The 18,811-nt window shown below is 33.7% G+C and overlaps 1 protein-coding gene across 1 annotated transcript in view; it reads right to left on the bottom strand.

Moving 5' to 3' along the window:
* The window catches only part of LOC106716999 (nucleolysin TIA-1), a 37,212-nt gene that overhangs the window by 7,827 nt on the left and 10,574 nt on the right, over window positions 1-18,811 (bottom strand). Inside the window, exons 2-4 of the mRNA XM_045685372.1 lie at window positions 8,204-8,291; window positions 3,661-3,736; window positions 2,085-2,187 (exon numbers count right to left, since the gene is read on the bottom strand). Of these exons, the coding sequence (XP_045541328.1) occupies window positions 2,085-2,187; window positions 3,661-3,736; window positions 8,204-8,291 (267 nt within the window). The remainder of the gene's footprint in view (window positions 1-2,084; window positions 2,188-3,660; window positions 3,737-8,203; window positions 8,292-18,811) is intronic.

The following is an 18,811-nucleotide window of genomic DNA, read 5'->3' on the forward strand; positions in this document are numbered from 1 at the left end:
TATTATATACAATTTAGATATATAAAAACATATATCAAAGTCAACTTAACCCATTAAAGGTTAACAAACTTAATCTCTCAATCGTTGAATTATTTTTTTGTTTTTTTTTTAAATTATAAATGATTGTTTTTTTTCTTTTCTTTTGTCACTAAATGTGAAATTAATTTAATGAAAGTGGGAAAGGATTGACTCCTGAAACACAGGGCTTGTCCTACCTAGTGCAGGATCCAAGGCTTCCACATAATTGTGTATTCGAGTGTCACAATAAAGCTGTTATTTATTTATTGGAACGAAGTTCCTTATCGCGCGTTGTGAAAGGGGGCTAAACGGAAAAAATTCTTACGAAAAGTTGTAACGACACTTTTTGCTATAGTAACCATGGCAACGACGTGACAATATATAACGAAAATTCATAGAAATAAAATATACTTCTTGTGAAGACTTAAGATTTTTATTCATAGAATAAACATTGGTTCCTTCACTAATTAATAGAAAGGAACTTCGTTCCATCTGGGTGTCCCAACACACCTCTCAAGTTTTTTTTTTATTTTCAATCGAATGGTAACAACTTGTATGTATCAAAAGACGAGTCTAAATGTAATATACTTATATGTTAACTGACATAATTTCTAAACTTTAACATTTGTAGACACCAGCAACAACATCGTTTTCACGAATGGGCTCGACCTGTGAAATACCACGAACACAGAATACAGGTGTCAAGTAGTAGCAATTCCGCGAACAGTCTGATGAAAGCATGTGCCGGAGGCTTAATTTCAGTCCCTTTTCCCTTAATACCCATCAAAGGATGGGAAATGGAAATGCATTTGACGGAGGACGAGACGCGTATGAAGGGAAAATATCTTTTATCTGTGCGTTCTCTATCGATTAAAGGTAAGCAACGCATCTAAAAATTGCGGATATTTATGAGCCCTCGCCTCCCTATTTCAGCGAATTTAGGTGACCGCTTGCTCGTTTGCTACCTTATAAAAAAACTTGAGAGGTGTGTTGGGACACCCGGATGGAACGAAGTTCCTTTCAATTAATTAGTGAAGGAACCAATGTTTATTTTATGAATAAAAAACTTAAGTCTTCACAAGAAGTACATACATTTTATTTCTATGAATTTTCGTTATATATTGTCACGTCGTTGCCATGGTGAAGTAGCGCTCATTCGTCGTTAACATACTATAGCAAAAAGTGTCGTGACAACTTTTCGTAAGAATTTTTTCCGTCTAGCCCCCTTTTCACAACGCGCGATAAGGAACTTCGTTCCAAAAAGCTTTCAAGTTTTTGTGAAAAATGTGCGACGTTAAGTATGGTGAAATATTTAGCCTTCGAATAGCATAGCATTCAAGTAACAATAATAATATATTGTAGCGCCAAGTATCAAGATGCGTTGAACAAGATATTGGAAATTCCTATTCAATTTGACGTTAGTTAAGCAAAGCTATACGCATGCGTCGAATTTGCAATTACGATCGAATTAATCTTGAGGAAATGGATTTGAACGTTCCTATATTGCTTTAGGTATGCCATATACGGTCTCCAAGCAGTTGGTACAGTCAAGTTCACTGACGGTATTCCAACTTAAATAAGACAATCGTTTGAACGATTTGAAATTATAAAGCTTAGTAAATACAATAGCGTGCTCCTTACTATACAATGGTACAGTTCAGATAACTGTTGTTTTCATTTAATTAAAACTTTGATAATATGAGTGTTTTCCATTGGGGTGATCTAATCCATAGACTTCCCATTGGGCCGATAGACCGGTAGGCCGATCGGCTCAACGGTAAACACCCTTCACTATTAGATTGCTTTGTAACCGTTCTATTGCTGTGAAATTTTATCCCTAAATTTTGTTATTCCTTTCATTTTATTTGACAAAACAGAGACAGCAATATGTGTTAACAGAAGAAGTGCCTCGTCGATGGAATTCTATGGTAAGAAAGTGAGGAGCGATGAAAGACAATTTTTCTCTAACTGGAATACCGCGAACGAAGTCGACTGTACCCATTTTCATCGGTGCGGCTGACGTAACAGTTGCGTATCTAGTCTGGTCGAAAAAGGTGGTAACTTACGTTCACTTTTGGGCGCGGGCGGTTTCCGTGTTGCCCAGTTTGTGCGGATAGATCGTGATCCCAACCACTGGCCGTTCATAGCTGTTATCGCTGATTCTGCCTCCTGTAACAGACATACAGAATGGAAGGAAAGGACAGCAATCGAGAGCTCCCCACGTTTGTCACTAATGTTTTGGAGTGCTTTAGTTCTTTGGACGGTTAAGGATCCATCTCAGTGTTGTCCGTTTTTCTGACTGATACATCCTCTCATTAATTTCCAATTTTGGCATTTGTACAATGTTATTAAAGTCTGAACGCAATAATTGTTGATTTAAATTTTAAATGTAAATATAACATATGTTAATAATTCTCATTTGTAAGTTGGGCAATAAATAAGATGGAATCGCTATCGCTTCTGCTCCGCTCGTACAATGTACTCGTTACCTTATCATATTAAATGTTTGAATTCTTTGATCTATACCGACATTAATTATTCCGTCTCGCGAGACGTTGCGGAAAATTAAATCATGCATTCTTTATTATTTCTTTATTTATTTAAAGGAATTAATTTTGTGATGTCTAATGAAAGGAGAAATGTGAATAGAGTTATTTTGTTAAATGTTATATACCTATGTTAATAAGTTAGGTATATAAAGCTATATACTATAAGTATATAGTGGTACTTATTAAGACATGCGTTGCTATGTCAAAATGTCTTTTTTTATTGTTTTTTTAAATGTTTTTAGGGTATCAAAATCTTTGGAATCTTTGTAAAATCCAACAAACTTACATTTTTGTTTCTGCTACTTCTACAAGATTTAAGTAACGCCACTTCTTGAAGAATACTTTAATACGCTTAAGTTAGGGTTCAAGTAATAAAATTATACTTCAAGTTATGTCATTCAATGTTTACAACTTAGTCCCAAGAGGAACTTGGTAACTGTTTCTGAGACATCGTTATAAGTTATAGGACTAAGTTTTTTAAGTAACGTTTAAGTATAACTGTTCTCTGCAAAAAGTTTTTGTAAGCTAGACTCAGTCTTACTTAGATATTGAGATATTTTCAATCGTCTCGATTTTTTTACACTTGCAATAGTAAATAAGAAATGAAACGAACCATATCCACATAAAGCCGGCTATACACGTTGGCCAAGGCTTACCGAGTGAAGGCGAATATATACTATTATACCATTTATACCAACGTATAAACAGTAATATTTGCATTGTTTGCTTCGCGCCAACATTTGCACGTTCAAGCACGTGCACAAGCGCCGACGTATATAGAGCTCATTTTGAGTTTCTTGTCATGACTCGCTGGCATTTGACCGCTTGCCTCACTTCGGAGCGGTGTGAGTTTTTCTGCACAAAATGCTCGCATGTGATTGACCAATGGTGACTACACGTTTTCAGTAGAAATTTATTACTTGTCCATATTGGCCACTTGCATAGACTTGCCAAACGTATTGACAATAGCACTTGACTTATATTAATTTGCCTACACTTGCGTTGGCCTCCACTTGGCAAATCTCGGCCAACTTTTATAGCATTAGGATCGTGTGTAAGCGCTGTTTTATTTAACTTATGTCTAAAAACTTACCGATTTCTTTAAGAACGACACAAATCCATATCCTTTTGACTTCAGTGTCTGCGGGTCGCGGACCACTCGGCAATCTCTGTAACAAAATTACACATAATATGTTACATATTTTAATACTGGCTAGTTGACAATTCGTTCGCACGGAAATAAAAAAAAACTTCTTCCAAACTACATTCTATATCTAAACCTATGCAGCCGTTCTGTAAATACCTTCTTACATAAATCTATCTATACATTCAAACATTCGCATTTATAATTTATTAGCTGTCGTCCCCGAATTAGAATCATCGGAGTTTAAAAAAAAATATTAGTAGCCTTATTTCTAAGATATCTCCGAAACATCTGAACGGATCTTGATGAAATTTGGCACATATGTAGAACATAGTCTGGAAGAACACATAGGCTGCTTAATAACATATTAAGCATTAAGTAAGTTTTTTTTTAATTTATTTTCAGGGAAAAAAATTACCCTATTTACAAATTAATGTTCGACAAACCACTCACGTGGTTTATAGGCGTCGCACCTTTTCAAAGAAACTTTCCAAACACATAAATGTAAACTTAATTAAATACAATTTAAAATTATTACTTATTTTTATATTTATTGCTAGTGGTTAATATTTTATCGCGTAAACTAAAAAAAATTTTTTTGCTCGATATGCTTTTTTAAATGCTTCCATTAAATTGTGGACATAATGTAGATGACTAAAGTAATTACTGTGCGGAAAAATGCGTTGCCAACGCAAAATTTAGATATTTTTAGGGGACCCAACTGGCACAGTCATTTCCGCGTAATGAAGTTTCGTAAATGTATACCTATTCACTACCTCACAGTCATGTCATAGAATAAAGGACCATTAGAATCATCTCCCTGTTCTTTTCTCACTCTGCGTGACGCACAGTTTTACATCCTCTTCTAATTTCCGTCATTTCTGTACTTTTTAAATCTTTGGAGTGCATTTAATATAGATCTGCACTATCTTAACTGACATGGGCTTTACGATGGGTGGGTGGGTCAATGAGAGCAGTCAAGAAAATCTAAAAATTAAATTATATAAACTACTTGGAAATACTAAGATAATTACAATTCCTAGAGATACGCATAAATAACTCAAACACTTTAAACAATATCTTTGGAATTAAAAAAAACTTGAGAGGTGTCAAGGGACACCCGGATGGAACGAAGTTCCTTTGAATTAATTAGTGAAGGAACCAATGTTTATTCTATGCATAAAAAACTTAAGTCTTCACAAGAAGTACATTTTATTTTTATGAATTTTCGTTATATATTGTCACGTCGTTGCCATGGTGAAGTAGCGCTCATTCGTCGTTAACATACTTACTATAGCAAAAAGTGTCGTGACAACTTTTCGTAAGAATTTTTTCCGTCTAGCCCCCTTTCACAACGCGCGATAAGGAACTTCGTTCCAAAAATATATATATTTCTACCTGCCCCCCTAGATTATAGGCTGGTGATGAATTTGTTAATTCATTATTTGAAGTCTTCGCTACTAACTAATACTGTCAATGACGAAAATCAAATAGGCACAAAATTCAACGGCTTATAGCCTATCCAGTTCAATATAGAGGTGAATTGTTGGTTTAATTTAATATATACTTCGGTATTTCCGTGATTCGTTTGATACCTTCTTTAATAAAAAAAAAAACTTTTATAGATCCAGACTCAAAACTAGCTGAAGTATTTGCATAAATATTGTTTGTTTTAAAAAAAAACATTCATTACTCTGCGTCAATTAAAAAAAATGTCCATTAACAAAAGTGACCCCCATTTTCTGTCCTTTTCGTTCACATCTAGGTTTAAATAAGTTCGTCTCTTCTGACTGATGGAAGTGAATTTTTAATGAGCCAAATAAAGTTTTACGAAGTCCTCGGAGAAATCACTGTCGATAAGGAATTCCCGTTCTTATTTCAAATGACAAGTTTAACGTATTAGAATTTAAAAAACAATGAAATGTCTATGAACATTTGATTTTGACAGTTTGAAAGTTTGTGGTTTTTTTGCAATCATAAAGAATTGTTTTTATTTATTTGTAAAAGATTCATTGCCGCTTGACTTGTAATGATGGGCATAGATTGTTAAAACTATTTAGGTGTTATTAAAATTCTATTCTTCCTCTGATTATAATCAAATCTTACTTGTAAATGTGAATGTACAGATGGATGGATGGATGTTTGTTTAAAGGTATCTCCGGAACGGCTCAAAGGATCTTGATGAAATTTGCCATAAATGTCGAACATAGTCTGGAAGAACACATAGGCTACTTGTCATGTTTTTTAATTTTTCGCTAACGGAGTCGCGGGCTACAGCTTATCTATATATATAAAAGAAAGTCGTGTTAGTTACACTATTTATAACTCAAGAATGGCTGAATCGATTTGACTGAAAATTGGTGGGCAGGTAGCTTAGAACCAGGAAACGGACATAGGATAATTTTTACCCCGTTTTCTATTTTGTATTCCGCGCGGACGGAGTCGCGGGTTAAAGTTAGTTATTAATAATGATCAGTTAGCCAACTTGAAATGTGTTAAGTCAACACGCACTAAGCCAGTGGTTGGCGTAGACAATGGCGTATTCATCTCTTACTTAGGGTAGGCTCCGAGACCCTCAGAATGGATGTATATAGTGAGCTGAAGATCATGATAAAGTTATTGTAGTTATTAGTCGCATTTTATAATCATTACTTCTATTGAAATTTCTGAAACCATAGATATATTGTAAAAAAAAATCAATATAACTTAATCTATATATATAACAAAAAAAAAAACAAAAAAATGAGACCCATCTGCAAGCACTTCCTTTCGATTAAAATATCTTTTATCAAAATCGGACCACCAGGGGCGGAGTTTCGCGGTAAAACACATAAAAAAAAAACAGTCGAATTGATAACCTCCTTCTTTTTGAAGTCGGCTAAAAAAGTCGTGTTAGTTACACTATTTATAACTCAAGAACGGCTGAATCGATTTGACTGAAAATTGGTGGGCAGGTAGCTTAGAACCAGGAAACGGACATAGGATAATTTTTACCCAGTTTTCTATTTTTTATTTCGCGCGGACGGAGTCGCGGGTAAAAGCTAGTTAAGTAATAAAAACCAAATTGCGTAAGTTAGACGTGATCTGCAAATGTAAATAATAAATACATATCTACTTTGGCATAAGAACAATACATAAAACTACGAATACATAATACGAATAAGGGTGTGTTTACATTAGCCGGTTCTTATTAAGGTCGGGTTCTATAAACAGCGGGAATTATTAAATAAGTGTTACATTGGTTAAAAAAATAAGTTTGATTCGACAATACGACTTGAAAATACACGTACATACAAATTTTTCAATAAAGACCTGTCCTAGTTTAACTTGCGTAGACATTTATTTTTCAAATAATTTATTATTACATTAAACATAGCTATTATTACTTAGGTATAATGGAGTATTATACTAGTGAAAGAATATTTTAAATCAGTCCAGTAGTTTTTGAACTTATTCGCTACAGACATACAGAAATAAAAATCTTTTTATGTTCCAATGTTTGCATAGTTGCCCGCTCTTCACATCACTGTGACCCCAACCTATTGGCGCTGGTCCAAGTGACAAACGCTCAGTTTATTGCCCATCTTTACGATTCAGTTGATGGCATGTTTTATAAGTTAGTCTTAAGTAATTTGTCCCTACAGATTGTGTATTGAGAGAACTTGTTTATCAACGATATATACTTTATTACATAAAGTTCATACGTATCTGTGTGTTAACACTGTCAACTATTTATATAGCGTCAACTAATTATTTTCGAAAAAAAAAATGAATGAATGTTTTGTAAACAAAAAAATGAATTAAACAATCCAGCAATAGATGGCGTGAATTTTAACACATTGTCATCATCAGCTCACTATACGTCCCCACCGAGGGGCTCGGAGCCTACCCTAAGTTAGAGGTGACTAGGTCATAGTCAACTACAGTCAAGTGCGGGTTGACTTCACACATATCATTGAATTTCTTCTCAGATATTTGCAGGTTGCATCACGATGTTTTCTTTCGCTGTAGGAACGTCGGATAAATGTACATATGTAAATCTAAAACACATTGGTACATGGCGGGATTCGAACCCAGGACCTGCTTGCAAGTCAAGTGCTTAACCCCTGAGCCGCCGACGCTCTATTTGTAGAATTTAAATACGAATAAACAAAATTAAGTTTGAGTACTTTCGGAAATTTGAATAAGATAGATACGCTCAACAGAAACTATGAAATACTAGCCAGTTAAAATTAATTTATCTGTGAATGTGCTTTGTTTAAACAATTTATCTCTCTGTGAATATTAGATGGTATTAAGAATTAATTTAGTCATCATAATCAGCTCTCTTTCTTACGTTACTCACGTAAGGTAGTCGCATTATTTTCCGTCATTCCAATCGTCACTCTCTTAATGATCATGTCACCTTTCACAAAATCCGTCTCTTCCTAGGCCTACGCATAGTTGTGCACCCCTCCACATTCATACTAATATAATGTTATAAATAACTTACGATATCTCTCCGAAAGGTGCGAACGCGTCTCGCAAACTTTGCGTCTCGATCTCAGGACTTAGATCACCGACGAAGATGTGGTAATGTTCTGTAACAAATAGAAGTAAATTAGACCATAAGAAAAGTAAAGACGTCCACTGAAAGTTGACCTATTTTTAGAAGGCGACAAACAAACTTGAATCACTTGGTTTCGAAAAATATTGAAGTTATCGCTAGAGATAGAGATAGTCTACATCACTCACTATCAGGGAATACTTTGTCCTATATGTTTTTATTACTACATTTTTTCCAACGAGGTTCATAATCCCTCTCATTCTATTGGAAATATATAACAATATGCTTTCGTATAGTTGAAATACAAAGTTGTTTACAGCGAAAAAATGCCACAAACAGATCCGCGTCAATTAACCTCGAGGTTTGATAAGATATTCTGACAGCTGACTGTCAAAGATAGAGGGTAGATGCGGGTGAAGTGACGTGCTAGAGATATATAGGTAGATGTTTATTGCTATCGTATAATATTAACAATGTACAGTGTATGATATTTTATTTCGGTTTAGAATATGGCGCAGGCAGATACTTATTTGAAACGTCAAAGCCAACCAAGAACCTCTAAACCGGTGAGAGAGGCGCTGTTATCTCAGTTGGTTCTGTTGGCGCTGTTTAGAGTTGTAAGATTGTGTATATGTCAAATATGTCAATAATCGACGCCAGTCATAACTGTAGTTTTTCTTCAGTAACATCTTTTTCAGTTTTTATACACCATAATTTTTTTACAAGCGTCTTCGTATCGTAATCGTCCATTATGTCGAAACTAGTTGTTGCCCGCAAACTCTGTCCATGCGAAATTAAAAAAAAAAACTTGATAAGTAGCCTATGTGTTCTTCCTGACTATATTCTACATCTGTGACAAATTTCATCAAGATCCGTTGAGTTCTAGAGATACCTTCAAACAAACAACCATCTAATCATTCGCATTTATAATATTAGTAAGATAGTAAGAAGTAAGATTAGTATAACATTTTTAGTGTACTTTATGAAGGGTATAGGAATGCTCAGATCACTGTTTTACTGTTATACATTTTCTTGAGACCATAGTTTAATTATGCTACTCTTCTATCCACAGACATAAAAAAAAAAACAATTACTAGTGTTGTGCTGCACACTTCTTAATAGGGATGTACCCACTAACACTTAACGTCCGATAGGGCCTGGGTCTGTACAAATTTTCATACAAATTTTGTTAATAACGATACGAAGACGCTTGTCACAAATATTTGTGCTAGCCCTACTAAATTCATTTCTATCTTACACATAATGTCTTTTAATAAAAAAAACCTATATACTTACTTACATATAAATATACTCACGGTACTAATATAGTCAAGGTCTCTTTGCTAAGGCGTTTACATATAACAGAGTGGCGATGCACTGTAACATTAAAAACAAGAAAATCTACGAGGTAAAAAATATCGTGTCAAATTGGCTTGCCTCGTTGTCCTACGGCGAACTCGAGAATAACCTGGATTTAAATCGGCTAAACTAAAAAAAAAGTGATAACTCATCTGTACCTTATATAATCCTCACGACACAGGCTTAGCCTAGTGTGAGGGTTATAGGAAAAAGAAATTTTAGAAATAAGTAAACTTTGTTAATCTATATCGCCAAATCTAAACTGTAAATAATTTTTGTCAATAAATCTTTTCTTTTCTTTCTTTTTTTTTCATATAAATTGACGAAATGCGCAAAATCAAACGAAATTATCCGCAATATTAAATCGACTTCCAGTCAGATCGTATCCATTGATTTTTCCATATATTCCCTTTCCGGTTGTAGGGTTGGCAAAAAAGAAACATAGAATTTAATTTTGAAAATTTTTTGTCTGTAAAATTTGACTAGATTTAGTAAGTGATCATAACATTCATTTTTTGGATATTCCTCTCATTTATAACTAAGATAATAACAATAATGTAATAAACTAGCTTTTACCCACGACTCCGTCCGCGCGGAATAAAAAATAGAAAACGGAGTAAAAATTATCCTATGTCCGTTTCCTAGTTCTAAGCTACCTGCACACCAATTTTCAGTCAAATCGATTCAGCCGTTCTTGAGTTATAAATAGTGTAACTAACACGACTTTCTTTTATATATATAGATATATAGATATAGATTTTAAATTGATATTAACGCCATCTAGTTAATAATTCAAAAAACAATTTAGGTATCATGCATTTGTTAATTTTTGTTTCAATTATTTTACTAATTAATTTAATTTATTATTGTTAATCTTATTAATATTATAAATGCGAATGTTTGTATGGATGTATGTTGATGAAATTTGTCACAGATTTAGAACATAATCTTGAAGAACACATAGGCTACTTATTACGTTTTTTATTTGCGCGCGGACGGAGTTACGAACTAAAGTTAGTAATTTGAGAAGTGTCGGAACAAAAACCGATTACATTTTGACCTTTCCACTAATAACAACAATGTGATTTATCGGTTTTTGTTCCGAAGCTAATCATTTATAAACTAGCTGTCGCCCGCGACTTCGTCTGTGCATTTTGCTTTCTACATCAGTGCTATATTTCATTAAGATTCGTTCAGCCGGTCCGGAGATATCTTCAAACAAACATCCATCCATCCATCTAAACATTCGCATTTATAATATTAGTAAGAAGTAAGATTATTTGAAAGATAATTTTGCATTTTTATTGAACAATCGTAAAGAAAAATATAATTTTTGATGTATTATTGTATAAATAATAGCTTAAAAGTTATCTTCTGAACAATATTGTGATAGAAAAACAGTTTTTTTATTATAAATATATAACTGATGTGTGTCAAATAAAAATTTCTTCAACCCTACCCTTAGTTACATTCGACGCAGGCTTTCACGGATTATTTGAATGTAATTGAATTTTGAATATCGATTTCGCTTTCCTGTATAAATTGTCGCTTCGCTTCTTAGTTCAATGCTTCGTATGTATATACTATTTACATAAGACTTATGTACGTTATATAAATGTCAATATAGATGAAGTATATAATGGAAAGGTTATTAATACCCAGTTGGTGATAAAAATAAAAGTTATTAAATAAAAAGCTGAAATTATGTGTTTGTGATGATAAATAAAGATCAGTTTCCACGGAGTAATTATGAATGGATAATCAGACGAAGAAAGACAAAGAAAAAATACAGACGAATTGAAAACCTCCTTCTTTTTATAGTAGGCTAAAAATACATTAGTACAAAGTTATTCTATAAAAAAATACATTTTGACCTATCTTATTTAATACATTACTGAATTTTACTACTATTATAAATGCGAATGTGGAGATGGATGTATGGATGTTTGTTTTTACGTCTCTCCAGAACAGCTAAAAGAACAGATAATTTAAATTCCGCGCGTGCGACTATTAGTTTTACAATAAAAATGTCTATCCTATACAGAAAAAGTGTTAGATTCTATGGTATGTCTAGTCACACTGTTTTTTTTACCGGCTTAACAAGCCCGCGTGACCTCATCACGACGCATGTAAATCCGGGGTATGCATTATGTATCGCTCCGCCGCAGGGCGTGACCCATTTCGCGGCATACGCCACCCGTCGCGTAAGCCCCCCTTGTGATATGCCCCCTACGACCTCCGGACAAGTTTTTACAGTGTTCATTAATTAGTCTCCAACTATGCGTGGCGTTATAGTCGTTGTTTATGTTTATTGGCGCTGCTATGAATTAATCAGCTAGTTTTAAGGTTTGTTATATAAGGGGGTTGTGAACCAGTTTATTGAAAAGTGGGGAAACGAGTAAGTATAATTCCTCTCAGTGTAAAAAAAAATATATATATATAGCTAATTAAAGAAAGGCAATATTTTTTTTGAAATTATTAGAAAATCAGTATGCAAATGTTATCCTATATTCTCAATGGAATAGCTTCGTTGAATAATTAAACACAATTAAAAATTAACCGAGTGCGAAAGGGATAGAAAAACAAACCTTCGACCCGCACATTTCCCAATAGAAAACTGAATCAACACACCTTATAACGAATATGTAAGCATACAATGGAAAAATAAAATAAAACAAAACAATATCCGATCGTCTAAAACCACTGGGAAATTTCATGCACCAATCGTCAATTTTATTACTTGAAAAATTTTTCGTTACGAAATGTTTGAAACCTCTGGAGATCGTAACAACAAATGAGTTTTGACCCTATTGTATTCAAGTTACGGTTTAGTTTTGTTTGTGTTAGAAAGTTGATTGTTTTAAGTTGGAATTTGTTCGTTGAGTTTACCTTTGTTAAACTTATAAAGCAACGCCCGCGTCTTTGTTTGACGTTAAAAAAAAACTTTAAAAAACAACACACCGATATTTGTATTTTTAACTCGCATCTTTCTCTAATGAGTAAGGCCTCACTAGCAGAGGGACGTTTTTTGAAATACATTGCCATATATCTGTTTATACGGCAGCGCTTTTAAAATTCTTTTTTCGTGCAGTGTTGATATTTGAGCGCTGGACGAACGTACGCCAATTTTTAACTTGGTGTTAAAAAAGCGGCTTAACTAATGATTGCCAAAACGATTCAAGTGGACACACTGGGACCCATAGAGGTCCTTGTATGACAGCTGGTAATAAAAATGAGGGTTCGAAAGTTGAAGAAGCAATGTAGTAAGGGTACAACGAAAAAAACAGTACAAGTAAAATTTTCGAGGTGAAAAAAGGTTGGGAATCTCTGGTCTAAATTAAATCTATGAATTCATTCATCCATAATTCTCGTGTTATTTCTTTCAGCAAATATTTCATAATACATTATAATAGTATTTAAATAAGAAATACTCTGTTATTCAAATTTAATGTATTATCCATTAACTCCTTGACTCATCCCTAAATCCCCTGACAGCCTTTTTTCCGAGGACTGTAATTACTTCTTTTTAAAACATTCTTTATTCTCCATTAAAATATTTGTCTAATCTGATATAATTTTAAGGAAAGAAAATATTAAAGCATTATTGCAGAAACATTATTAATGTCAAAAATTGTTACATTAATTCTACAATAACTTCATGCTAAATTAAGACTAAAAATTTAAAAAATCTATTCCATCTATAAAACATGTAAATACTTAATCTTTTTTAATAAAGAACTGCTAAAGAAGTGTTCGAACCGAAACGCTTTACAAAAAAAAGTAGCAATGTGTATTATTTGAATTACTTCTTATATATCTTTGCAAGGAGATTTTTCTCAAACGATTGATTTTTTTTAACCTATACCTTCTATTAAACATGTCAATCATACTAATATTATAAATGCGAAAGTTTGATTTATGTATGAATGGATGTTTGTTAGAAGTTATCTCCGGAACAGCTTCATATATTGGCTGCTACTAATTAAGTTTTTTTAATTCATCACCAATGGAGTCGCCGTCGATAACTAGTACTTGTATACTCTTAAGGAAAAAAAAAAACTGCTAAACAAGTGTCCGCATCGAAACTCCTTTCAAATATAAATAGCAATGTATATCAATTCAATTACTTCTCATAGATATTTACAAGGAGATTTTTCTCAAACTAATAATAATAGATTCAAGCTATTCCTAAATACCTTCCAAACAATTAGGGCTGCTAACGCGACGACCAGTAATTCGTCAATCATTAACAAAAATCATTAGTGACGAAAGAAATATCGAATAACTCCAGTCCCACCGATCGATGTTGGTGATGAGATGTCAAACCTAGAACCTGAATAAGCACTACATCAATACCCAGCCTTTTTTCCTAAGGAGTGTCGGTATAGTATGGTACCTCTCGATACATCTATATCAACCGACATAACTGAATTCACTACCTTCTTACGCATATCCATACAATCCATCCATATTTTATTCAAAAATGCATGTGCGAACTCGAAGAATTCGGGTCAAAGTTTGCAACCCTATACTAGAGGCCAAATATTTCAATTACGCCTTTCTTTTTCGTCACTGAAGCATACGCGATCCCCGCTTACGGTCCAATAGACAAGCTTTAGCGGGAACAAATTAGGTGGAAATACTTGTTGAAGTGATCCGATTTGGGTAAAGATTTATGGGTTTAGTATCTTTACCCTTCTTATAAACATATTTTTTTCTTTGTGCGTTAATCTAATGAAAAACTACTTACGTAAAAATTCACTGATTTCAGCTGCCGCTAAAGAATTTGATGCCGTAACTTTTATACAATTTGCCTTCACTAAAAGACAATGTTTATCAACTTTTAAAATATTAACTGTTAAAAGTTTCTTCGTACAATATATATTTATAAGACTAGCTTTTGCCTGCAACTTCGTTCACGAGAATTAAAAAACCAAACATTAAACCAAATTTCTAAATGTCCAAATTTTGCTTATCGGTTTAGCTGGTTGAGAGCAATTTGCTAACAAAGATCCATTCATCAATTCATCTAAAATTTCGCATTCATAATGAATATTTAACATATATAATTTATAATTTAACTTATTGATTGATTTTGACGAAATGTACATAAACCTAACATTGTCTTGGTTTTCCATAGACAAATGATCTGGAGAAAAAATATCTATATATATAAAAGAAAGTCGTGTTAGTTACACTATTTATAACTCAAGAACGGCTGAATCGATTTGACTGAAAGTAGGTAGCTTAGAACCAGGAAACGGACATAGGATAATTTTTACCCAGTTTTCTATTTTTAATTCCGCGCGGACGGAGTCGCGGGTAAAAGCTAGCTCTTTATATTTATTTAACGCGAGCTATGAGTATATATTATTTTACATACATGATTTTTGGCAGTGTCAAGTAATTAGTATTAATTCAAACGCCTGAATGTTTGTAAAAGTTCGTTGTCAGCTCGATATAATATTGTCCCCAATGAGAGGATCGGAGCCAACCCGAGTTAGAATGACTATGCCATAGTCAACTACTCTTTCCCAATGGTGGTTGGTAAAACTTTTATTTTAATATGTATTTTTTTAATTTTAAATAGAAATCGCTTTCGCTTGTGACTTGATGATTGTCAAAACGAGAGCTTGCCAAAGTATACGTTGTTTTTTTTTTCAGTTTCTCTTGCCCTGAAAGTAGGCTTTGTTTGTTTTTTTAATGCCCATGCCCCAAATAATGTATCCGGTGAATATTTCTACGTCTAAAGAAAAGTTTCCCCACCCTTATAGAGATTGGCGTCGGTTCAAATGGGGTAGAACTGACGTTGCTTGTTGTTAGTAAATGTGTCTGTTTGTTTGTAATTTCAAATATCAAGGTATGAAGTGAATTTGATTCTCGTTTTAAACATGTTGTGCGACAAATTTATAAGAAAAAAAAAACTTGAGAGGTGTCAAGGGACACCCGGATGGAACGAAGTACCTTTCTATTAATTAGTGAAGGAACCAATGTTTATTCTATGAATAAAAAACTTCACAAGAAGTACATTTTATTTCAATGAATTTTCGTTATATATTGTCACGTCGTTGCCATGGTGAAGTAGCGCTCATTCGTCGTTAACATACTTACTATAGCAAAAAGTGTCGTGACAACTTTTCGTAAGAATTTTTTCCGTCTAGCCCCCTTTCACACCGCGCGATAAGGAACTTCGTTTCAATATATTAAACAATTTTAGCTAAAGAAAATGACAGACAAGGAAAAACATAACAAGACAGCTACGGTACGACAGGGATCTTTGACATCTGTGAGGAGGGCACTAGTGAGCTGGTTAAATATAATTTGACATATGTCAACCGGATCAGACATCCTTGTTGGACTATACGATCGATTTCTGAAAGAAATGTCAGTCTAGTAATATCTCTTTTCTTCCCTACTCTTTCCTTATAAGGAGTGGATGAGAAGAGGATTTGATGGAGGAGAGAATATTTCTCCATTGTGTGTATTTTATACGATGTAGAAATATTCTCGTGCGTTTCCTCCTCTGTTCATTAAAGCTAGGCAACGCATCTGCATTATAACGCTATACTTCAGCGAATTCATGTGGACGTTTTCACGTTACCCACCCTTATACTCGTAATATAAAAAATCTAGAAACCACGACAAATTAACTATTATGAGATTAATAAAACAGACATTACCTTGACCTATTGTTTGACCCTTCAGGTATTTTTTAAGATTCAAATTTACATCTTACTAATATTATAAACTAGCTTTTACCCGCGACTCCGTCCGCGCGGAATAAAAAAAATGGAAAACGGGTTAAAAATTATCCTATGTCCTTTTCCTGGTTCTAAGCTACCTGCCCACCAAATTTCAGTCAAATAGATTCAGCCGTTCTTGAGTTATAAATGGTGTAACTAACACAACTTTCTTTTATATATATAGATGCGAAAGTTTAGTTGGATGGATGGATGTTTGTTTGAACTTATTTTCGAAACGGCTCAACGGATCTTAATGAAATTTGTCACAGATGTAGAACATAATCTAGTCTAGACATAGATTACTTATTAAGTTTATTTTTAATTCCGCGCGGACGAAATTGCGGATGACAGTTAGTATACATATAAATACTTAAATAAAATTTTAATTTACTTTAATTTAAGAGTCCAACTTAAATGTTTCATTTAACAATGTCAGGATTAACAACTACGTTTTAAAATAATAGGAGATCATTAACAAGCATCACACAAGAGGCCAAATCAGGGCGGGAGACTGTAACAAGATAAAAGGCAAAAGTAAGCAACAAATGACCCGATTTTTCCGCACACTTTGACGCCCTTGTGTTAGTCGCTGGAAGTCAAATAGTGTTGTGTCTTTCGGTATCGATAGATTAGAGATGTGACTTACGACTGAAACCAATATCTTCAACAGTTTAAATGTCGAAGGACTTGGAGCCTACACTAGGTGTTAATTACGCTAACCCAATGTGGTTTTCTCGACTTCTCACATCTTTGAATTTCTTTGTTTCTCAGTTTCTCTGTTGTACGAATGGGTCGGCTCACCCGGTGAAATACCATGATCTCACAGAAGTTAGGCGTGAAGTGCAAGAAATTCCGCCTTTCGTCTGATGAGTATGGTGCCGGAGGTCTAATCTTAGTCCGCTTTCACTTCCCACCCTTTTCTTATATGGAAAGAAGAGGGAAGGGGAAGTGGATTTGTCGGAGTAGGCGAAGCATAGGAATGGGTATTTTGTGCGTCCCTTTCTCCGTTGATTAAAGGTAGTCAACGCATCTGCAATTGCGGATGTCTATGGGCGGCGGTCGCTTCACTATTTCAGTGAATTCAGCTGACAGCTAGGTCATTTGCTAACTTATGATATAAAAAAAAATAAAAAAACGATTCGATAGATTACTAAACAATGGATTACTATTTTAAACAATACATTGGTTAATTAATTTTTAATTTAAAGCATTAGCGAATCAGAAGTCATGAAAAGCTTTGTTTTCTAAGATTTAAAGACGTACATTCAATTTAACCGATTTCACTGAACATTTTAAAGAAACTAGAACAATATAAAATATTCGTTCATCTTTCAAAAGTATAAAATTTTAATTTCAAGCATCATTGAAAAGATTTCCAACGTCTGCATGAAAATTATAAAGAATTGAATGGAGGAGAGTAATAGTCAACCGTCGGGTGATATTCATATTCAATAATTATTTTTATCGGGTTACTACGAATCGAGAGAAATCCCTGACTATTGAGTTTTTTCATCAAAATAGTATATTACCTAAAATCTGTATAATTTTCACTCAATTGAAGTTAATTCTGAAGTTAAATCGAAAGCGTCGATGGCTCAGGTGTTAAGCACTTGAGTTGCAATCTACATGTCCTGGGTTCAAATCCCGCCATGTATCAATGTGATCGATTTACATATGTACATTTATCTGATGTTCTTACTGTGAAGGAAAACATCGTGTTGCTGCACATATCTGAGAAGAAATTCAATGATATGAGTGAAGTCAACCCGCACTGGGCCAGCGTGGTTGACTATGGCCTAGTCACCCCTTCTTTAAGGTAGGCTCCGAGCCCATCAGTGGGGACGTTTAGTGAGCTGATGATGAAGTTAAATCTATTCGAATATTATAAAGAATAAAGATTTTTTAGTTTGTTTATTTGCATTGAAAAGGCGCTGAAACTTTTGAAGGGATTAGAAAAAAAACCTTTCACTATTGGGTAGGTAGAATAGCTAGCTGGTGACATTTTTTTACTTTATTTTTTAATTCTGCGCGGACGAAGTCGCAAGCAACTGTTCTTTTGTTAAAAAATAAACATTCTTCAATGACCTAGTATCTGTATGTTTCTACGATATGCGTTAGTAAATTACTGGCTATATTTTGATTTAGAATTATACAAATACAAATATACTTTATTGTGCACTATCATGGAATTACAAAAAAAGAAAGTACAACAGGATTTTCACAAAAGGCAGTGTTAATGCTAAGCAGCGATCTCTGCTAGACAACCTTTGTGTCTTAGGTCAAACTAATATTATAATTTTCATTTAATTTAATCGAAATTAAATCAAAATTAAAATATCTCAAATAAGTCTCTATATATCAAAAAAGAAATAAATTTAATCAAAATTAAATCGATTAATAAATTATACAATAACGTAATTTTTGTTGCACAATGACATCATTTAAATCATAT

The sequence above is a fragment of the Papilio machaon genome, chromosome 29 (assembly GCF_912999745.1).
Source record: "Papilio machaon chromosome 29, ilPapMach1.1, whole genome shotgun sequence".
Lineage (NCBI taxonomy): Eukaryota > Metazoa > Arthropoda > Insecta > Lepidoptera > Papilionidae > Papilio > Papilio machaon.